The following is a 9,573-nucleotide window of genomic DNA, read 5'->3' on the forward strand; positions in this document are numbered from 1 at the left end:
GTTTTTAGGCTATAATCAGACCAGCAATTTGCACTTATCCTTCTAATCTTTTCAAGTTTTCTACTTATCCAGTTGTATTAATTTTGCATTTCATGCCTATCCAAAATGTGTGGTTACATCGCCAATATTTTAACCAAAAAAAAAAGGAAAAAATAAAATCTAGAGAGGGACTTTCTAATTATTTACTTTTAACCCACATAAAGATATTTTTAATTATTAATGATGGGCAAGCTTTCACTTGAACGTGGGTGGCTGTAAAGGGTAGTGCACAGATTTTGTATACAGCAAGGAGAAATCAGAATTGGAAGACCAATGAAGAAAAGTAAGCATGTCTTGGGTCAGTTCTCGGAGCAACGAAACCAGAAGAAAAGGAATTTAGTGATTTTCTTGAGCTTAAAATTGATAGCCTTGACCTTAAATTTGGATCGCTTGTCTCTAAAGTCAAGCATTGCAGCTAGCCGCCCTCGTGATTATAAAATTTCCAATCATATGGGATTACGTGGACACGTTATATTAATTTCAAATTTCTTTATTTTATTTTTTGGGTAGTATTCCCTAATTAAGAACATAATACGAAAAATTATACAAAATGGTATTCAAATTTTATAAAACAAAATTGTACGATTCGATTCTACATTTTCAATCATAATAAGCTTGGTGCTACATCTTAGCATATCCAACATAATTTTTAACAACATTTGAGGATATGGTTATTTATATTAGAAGTGCTGTCTTAAATTATTTGCTTTATATAATGTGGTAACAGTTTTGTTGATCAAATTCTTATATTTTAATTAGTACTAATGATAAAACATCATTCATGAATTTATCCATCACTTAAAAGTAAATTAATAAAATAAAATTACCTCTGAATTTTTTTATTTACCTTTCTTTTTTAAGAGAAAAAAAAACAAGAGAAAGATTTTAAAAGTCAACCAATAATTTTTTTCCGTGTAAGTTCCCATACCCATCCCTATCCCCGCCTTAAGAAAGAAATATCTTTCTCATTCTCACCTCCACGGGGAGCTAACGGAATTTTTTTTTAATTTGAAAATTCTTAAATTTAAATACTCAATATTTTGTTAATTTATTATGTTCAATTAATCTAATTAATTAAGAATAATTCAAACTAAATTCAATAGCGTACACTATTATAAAAAAATTGACAATTTCAAATAAAAATTCAATATAGAACAAAGTAAACTTATTAAAAGTTTCGACATACAAAATACAAATGTTACTAGAAAATACAAACACAACTAAATCTAAAAGTATGCAAGTTCACCAAATCAAACTTATAAATTAAAACAAAGTTATATCTTTTATAAAAAATATATCTAATATTTTAGGACGACGAATTCTTTATCTCCTCCATCTGTGTTTTTGTAGTCATTCATTCCCGTCAAAGTAAAGAATCGAATTTTTAACTAAACTCCAATGAAATTGGCATCTCTAAAATTAACAATTTTTTTAATCAAAATACAACTTCTATTATAACGCAAGCCCAAGACAAGTTGAGGAATGGGCAATTACACGACACCTTCTTTTTCTGGCGTGAACATTTTATATAGCCGTGGACTTGCATTGTTTTAGCAAATTTTCAACGTCAAAGAACAAGAAAGAGAGGGAAAGAGCAAGGAGATTGCCCACTTCAAAAGAAACAATCAAGACTGGAGAACTCCCTTCTTCCTAATTTTTCTTTACAATTCAAACTAATTCCTGTTTCTGTCACGTAATGCAGAGGGTCACTATTAAAATCCAATTGATATAATTATTTGTAATGTTCTCAAAATTTTCAAGTAAATATTTGGTAAAAATAAAAAATATATATAATATAATTGATTTTATTATAATAAAATCCAAATCCTATTAATCAAGATATTTGTTTTAAAAGATGATGACAATAATGGAAAACGGGAAAGGCAATCGAGACAATATAATTTAGAGAGTTTTTCTAGTAGAGAGAGATATGTTGTAATAAGTAAAAAGGAATGCACTATAGACAATAGAAAAGAAGATCATAGTAGTCCTTAAAACGTAAGTGTTATTGTAATAGGTGGTGAGGAATAAAAATCAAATAATATGTGAAGGAGTCACAACGATGCATTTAGATTTTTCATTCATTATAACAAAAACTAGGATGAATGGAAACAATTATAAAGGAAAGAATGTGCTATCTAAAAATTAAAGGTGTACAACTAAAAAAAAAAATTTATTATCATCAACATCATCATCATCATCATCATTATTATTATTATTGTATACTTTACATGTGGTTAGGAAATAGATGTGTTAAGTGTTAGGAATTTTGAAAATATAGAGTCTTGGAAAGCAAGTATATTCTTATACTTCATTTCATTAAATTTATTTGTAATGAAAATATATTTTGATAATAAGACGAAGAGTTTGTTTTAGTAAATATTCATTATTTAGTTATTAAGATACCATGATTTTATTGAAATATTAAAATACATTTGTATGGAGAGTCATATATAAGAGATATGTATTTTATTTGAATCTAAAAATTATTCACAGTCATATAATAAAGCTGGTCACTTTATTTTGTTAAGGCTGTAGTGTTCAGATTACTTCCAAGGAAATGAATGTGATTCATTTCAACGGAATGATGAGTCTCAAATCATCGAAATAGTTGATTTCAAGTAATGGTACTATAATATAAACTAGAATTATATGAGAATCAAATTTAAGTTTTACCGTTACTAAAGTTTTGATCTCACACTGATGCATTTGTTTAAAGAAAAATCGAAATCCTGATGGATAGTAGACTTATATTTAATCTCTTTATAATCTTTAATTACCATGAGCATGATCATCATAAAACATTGATCTAAATTTTGTATTTTGGGATTATAATCGAGATGAACATTTAGGAATATATATCTAAATAATGGAGTTTACAGCATTAATATCACTTATAGTGATTTTAGGACTATTGGTGATTAATTTGGACCTAATGGATTGATGAATTAGCTACTCATCACATCTGGATAATCAAAAGTTTAAATCTAGAGTATTGAATCACTAATTGAATAAAATTTGAGATTAAGGGACAAAATTGACATAAAAGGTAAAACAGTAATTTTAACTTTTGTCATTAGATGGTTATAAGGGTTTACAATTTAAGATTTGCAATTGGATAACTAATAATTAATATCAAGTATCGATTTGTTTCTTATAATTATAGTTAATTCAAGAGTGCAACCATGAATTTATGGTGGAGTGATTTAATGGTTAATAAGCTTGAATTATTTTTAATGAGATTAAAAGTAATTCTAAGTTTATTGGAGCTTGGAATATCTATGTCCAAATAGATTCCTTACTTAACTTCATAGAATTCAACTTGTTTAAGTTGAAATGCATGTTTTAATTCGATTAATTAAATTGTGTACAAAAATAACAGCTTTAACATATTTGTCCTAATTTAGACAAAAAAACATATTTTATCTTAATTTAGACAAGAAAATATGTTTGTCTTAATTTAAAACAAGAAAAATATTTTTTATCTTAATCTAGACAAGAAAATATATTTGTTTCAATTTAGACAAGATAAAATATATTTGTCTTAATTAAAGACAAGAATTGTCTTAAATTAAGATAATGTTAAGATGATTCTTGCAAAATAAATCTAGACATCTATATTGATAAAAAGAGACTAACATGACTATCACTCTTTTATTTATTATTAATTTTTTTAAATAAAGATGGATAATAATAAAATAAGAGTTATTATTCAATAAAGAGTTTTATTTTATCAAGAACACTAAATGATAATTAAAGAATTAAATTATTTATTTTTTAATTTTAATTTTGATAATTATGGAGCATGTTTGATGCTTCCATAACTTTATATGGATGGTCAAGATCGATTAAAAGGTGTTTGATTTTGATTAAACTTTTGAGGTAAGAGTTTTAATAAAAAGAGAAGAGACTAGACAAAAAATGAACGTATTTTTTTTTCTTGAAAAACTTTCAACCATCACTTTTCTTTTCCTCCTCCAAGCTTTTTCGAAGAAAAGAGAGACAAAATCGGTTGCCATCTTGTAGTCTTGCATTCCACACCTTATCCACTCAAGGTTTAAGTTAAAAGTATTCTTAAAGAATAAGTGGTAAACATGTTTGATTGAGAAATTATTCATGGTGTGATAATGTCTAAAAATAAGAATCTCAAAATAAAATATATAGTTTCCCTTACTTAATAGATTCTTTTTTTAAGATGTAATTATGTTATTTGCAATAATAATGATGTGTGTTTCCACTTGTGTAATTGGATTGCTTGCTTTCTTTATAAAATTTTTTTTTGAAAGCCATGTTTTACACAATCACATCAATCCACTAAGATCCTATTCCAACAATGGGTTTTCTAAATATATTAGAAGCATGTTTTGTGGTTGATTCTATGGATACTTGAATAGTAGATTTTGGAGCCACTAATCATGTTTATAATTCTTTATAGGGTTTTTCGATGGTCACTTAGAAAGTCTTGGAATGAGGGATATGTCATATTTGCTTTAGGGCAAGTGAGAGATTGTTAGAAAGTTTGAGAATATCGTACCTTGAAAAGCAAGTATATTCTCATGCTTAATTTCTTTAAATTTATTTGTAATAAAAATACATTTTTATAATAAGACAACGAGTTTGTTTATGCACTCGAGAACGTCACTTATACGTTATGCACTTAAAAGCGTCACTTGTGCGTTACACACTTGGAACATCACTTGTGCATTGCACACTTGAAATGTGTTATATATTTGAGAATGTCACTTGTGCATTACGCACGAGAAACATCACCTATATGTTGCACGTCACTGGTGCGTTACACACTTGGAAACGTCATCTGTATATTACGCATTTAGGAATGCCACCTATGCGATGCACATTTGGGAACATCGCTTGTACGTTACGTATTTGGAATGTCACCTATGCATTATATACTTGAAAACATCCTCCATGCGTTACACATTTGGAACATCATTTATGTATGTATAGACCTTTCTGCTCCTTATGTGAAAATATTATTATTGAAAAATAATTTTTTTTAATGAATAGTTATAATATAAGATAATTAATATTACTAAAATATATTTTGGATTCTAATGACAATTCTTTAGGATATATATATATATATATATATTAAAATCTTAAAAATTTAACTATTTTAAACTTTAATTGTTTTTTTCATTTTTAGTAGTGATATCAAAATTGTTTTTTTTTTGTTGATGTATGTGACCTTTATAATGCTATTAAAATTTTGTATGATGCAATCAAAAACGACAAAAGTATTATAAAAAGTGTTACTAACAAAAGTACTTTTATAATCTTTTAAAAAATGTGTACTCATTGTAATGCGTGTAAAGATAACAATAGTAATAATATGGGATTTAAGCACTTTATCTCATTTTTGGTCTGATGTCTACATAATCTTTTTTTTCTTCCAACAAGTCCAATAAAGCTATTGCTACTACACAAAAGAAAAAAGACCACTACCAATATGAAGTGAGCCTAGTAAAACTATTACTACTACATAAAAGAAGAAAACCATTGCCAATATGAAACGAGCCCAATAAAGCTATTATTGCTACACAAGAAGTAGCAAACCACTACCAAAATGGGGAAGATCATCATTCCACGAGCTTTTCCTCTTAATAAAATCTGAGTAAGGAGAATTTGTGAAGTGCCAATTTGGGTATGATTATCAACTGAACCTTTTTCACTTGGTAGTTTTCCTCTTATGTTTCTTCACTTTTCCTTGAGAACTCCATATACACTTGGTAAAGCTAAAATTATATTGCTCCAACTTATGATTGAATTAGTATTCACACTTAGTAATGCTTTTGTATAGGGCATATGTATTAGATTAATTTCAAAATTGACATTCAATTGCCAATATTCCATGGGCAAGTCCTTCACGGGTTAGAATGACTACTGCTATTCATATGAATGTTATGCATTATTATACGTGACCAGAAGAGAACACTCAACTTCACATCACGGAAGTTACCTCTTAATTTGATATGAAGGAGATTAGTTCAATCTTTTAAATAAGTAAGCATAAAAAGTGCAGCTAATTTATGAATAGCAAGCTGTGGTTAAGAAATGAGCAATAAAACTTAAGACTAATAATATAATATCATTATAGCCAAATTATGAGCGCTAAAGCTAGCGATTGAAATATGAATGATGAATTATGTGGATAAAGAATAACATTAAAGCCAAAGTAAAATCGATAAAATTTGTTGTTGAAATATGACTTTTTTTTAAATGTCAAATATTCAATACGTGAAGTAATCAATGACAAAAATCATAGACATATCATACATGAGTGAGAAACGGGTTGTTCTGGATCCTGTTGTTTTCCAACCACTATTTTTCCTACTTACACTTTCTTATAAAATTTTTTAATTAGGTCTCTACATTCAGCAAATGAATGACCAATTATACGGTGATAGTAACAATACCTTGGATTGGACTTTTTTTCTATTGTCGATGGTCATGAAATGGAAGGTAAGTTCACTTGTCCACCCTTTATCCATTCATGGAAAAGTGCTCTTAGTCCATTTAGTGGGATTGAGAATGATAGCGAAGAATCAATCTCATTTTCTTGTCTTTTTCTTAAGTTGTCTCTTCTAAGATGTAAAAGAGGTCAAAGATCTTTTCTTTCTCTACCTCTTCCTTGTATTGTGTTTATTGTTGGGGAATTTCTCTTTTCAAAACAACTAGCTCCCTCTAAATTTTCCAAATGTATCTTATGCTCATTGAACACGCTTTGGATGCAAACTTTCACTAACCCTTTCTCATAATGAGAATCTTGTATGTCTAATTTCCATTCTCTGAAGCGTTGGATGTATTCCATGAGATCTTCCCCTTAAATTCTGATGCTCTTTTCCCAAATCAATAAGAGTAACTTTTCCCTAAACATCTTGCACATTTGAACCCATAATTGCATAAAACTAGGAGTGAGATGGACATACCTAGCATAGGTCTTTTCGGTCAAGGACTTGGAGAATTCATTTAACTTCTAATCATCATTTAATCTAACTACTCCAAAGGTCTACACAAACTTCATTACATGTTCTCGAGCGACACCAGTTTTGTCATCGAATTGCTTGAATTTTTAATTGATGTAATTTTTAGGATGTAGCTTCGCAATTATGCTGGTGGGATAAGGCAACTTAAGATTAAACTATGAAAAATTGAGGTTCATATTCTTATAGTCAAACATATTCTTAAGCTCTTCCTTTGTGACAAAACTTTTAGTAATGGTTAAAGGAGTTGCTGCAGTCAAATTATTAACAATAAAGGGATTAGTTCTATTGGCCAATGGGTTAATTGTATTTTCTCCATTTCCTTCACTTCCATTCTTGTTGTTCACCCTGTTAGTAGCATTTTCATTATTATAGGGTGGCATGAGCTGGACTTGAAAGGTTGTAGCAAGAGAAGGTGCAAGTTAGAAAATGGTTTGTATTATCCGCTTTTTATTATTCTCCAACATTTGTATCCTTTTTTAGGAAGCTTGAAGCATTTTCATGAGCTTTTGGACATTGGTGGGAACAAGTGTTTCTTTGTTGTCCAAAGAACTCAGCATATATTCTAACAATGCAATTTTTTTGCTAGCACTTTTAGGGTGACACGTTTTTTGTGGGAGATTGTATTCATTATGGAAACAACAATTTATTGGGCGTTATGAGAAGTGCACATAATTGGAACCTACATGACAGCTCTAGATAGTATAACAGTGACACTTAACAATATGTCATGTGTTCTCCTGAAAAAGAAAGGAAAAGTGAAGTACTCGTACTTCGAAAGGTTAAGATAAAATTCTCTTAATTATTTTTATATTTGAGCTATCGTGTTAAATTTTCTAAAACATCTACATCTTAAGAGTAAAAATAACTCATGAAACTTATTATTCGTTTTGAATGACTTTTACTTGCGTATGATATAATTATTCCATACTTATTCTCATTATGTAAAATAATATTTAAAAAATTAATAATTAGTCAAAAATTGAACATCTGCAAATAATTAAAGAGAACATAGATGAGATTAGACTAAACAATACTTTATCTTAAACAGCTGTCATTGACTTCACTTTGTCCATCACCACCCAATGATAAAACATGGACAAAAATAGTTGAATTTAACATGTGCTAAATCATTGACATCATACTGACCCCATTGGATTCTCATCATTCTGACCTTCATAAACAGACATTTTCTTCTTTTCGTTCACTTCACCTTTTAACCTATCATGTTAAATGATCCGAAATTCAAAAGGAAAAGACAGATGTATATTTGGATTATACAGATTTTATGTTTGTTATCCAATTATTCGGATCATTTTATTTTTGAATATTTTTGTATCATTTTCATTGTTTACTGTACAAATCGAAAAAGGAAAAATAATAAAAAGGAGGTCGTAGTCCTTTTGAGTTGCTCAACCAACGTTTTCCCCATTCGATTATCTTCCTGTCCAACCATACTTGACCCTGTTGGAAAAACCAAGAATTCTCCACTTAGCAGGAGAGATGTGGCTAAAGATTTAGGATATAAGGATGCCACAACTCTCTCAACCTTTTTCTTTTTTCTTTTTTTTTACCCTTTTCACCAAATCATTAAAAGGAAGGAAAGCACCAATTTTGGATTCCAAATTAGACAAATATTCCGGGGTTGGTGTGTTAGAGAAGAAGATGTTAGATGATGAGCCCATCCAAAGGTCCAAATCAGTTCGATCGATGCAGCTAAACTCCAATATTAATATATCTACATCGGCTGTACGGCCCACAGCGAATCCAACTTGAGGTTTTGGATTTGACATGAAAACATCAGTCTGTGTTAGAATATTTCTTTTTCACGTTCTTCAGTAAATCCCTTCTTGTTCACGTTTCTGTTTTTGTACCATTGGACAAGATCAAGCGAGGGGACCTCTCTTTACCCTTTTCATTATTTTGTTATTAAGATTTGAGAAACAAACTGTCATTTGGTGGGATTATGCTACAAAGATTTGCAGCTGAGAAGTATTCAGCAGTTCTTAAAGATTTTTACCGACAATGCTTCGGCCTAACCAGCGGGCTACCAAAGTCCACATTGCCCCATACTTCTAACCTAAGCCCAAGCGAGCCCACTGGTCAATTTTAGTTTGGTTTTCCAGGACAAAGTTTGCATTGAAAGTTGGAAGAGTTGGAATTCAAACCTTAACCAGTACGAGAGAGATGAAGAGCTTACAAAAGTAGACCATCTTTGACACTTTGGAAATTTCTACTTCATGTGAAACTTTTCAAGTCCAGAACAACATTTTCTATGCTATATTTGACTTCATTTATCTTAAATACCAGCACCCACCATCCATCTTCTTACCCACCAAGAGACTAGCAGGACAGGAAAGAAGAAAAGGTAAGGAACAAAACTTAAAAAATAAGAAATGAAAAAAAAAATTAAATAAAGACTACAAGAAATAATTAAAATGGATTTTCTGTTTTAAGACAGCCAAAGCAGAGGCAATCTCACTCCTTCACCGGTAGCTTCGGTAGGCAGGGCTGTACATGCAGCTCTCCG

General features: G+C 29.8%; 1 protein-coding gene across 1 annotated transcript in view; it reads right to left on the reverse strand.

Annotated features, from left to right (window-relative positions):
* Positions 1-9,257: 9,257 nt before the first annotated feature.
* Positions 9,258-9,573, reverse strand: part of NADP-ME4 (NADP-malic enzyme 4) — a 6,289-nt gene continuing 5,973 nt past the window's right edge. Inside the window, exon 20 of the mRNA XM_021438450.2 lies at positions 9,258-9,573. This exon is cut by the window's right edge and continues 45 nt beyond it. Within this exon, the coding sequence (XP_021294125.1) occupies positions 9,530-9,573 (44 nt within the window). The 3' untranslated portion in view covers positions 9,258-9,529.

Source organism: Theobroma umbraticum, unplaced genomic scaffold (genome assembly GCF_002168275.2).
Source record: "Theobroma umbraticum cultivar Fairchild unplaced genomic scaffold, ASM216827v3 scaffold_204.0, whole genome shotgun sequence".
Classification (NCBI taxonomy): Eukaryota; Viridiplantae; Streptophyta; class Magnoliopsida; order Malvales; family Malvaceae; genus Theobroma; species Theobroma umbraticum.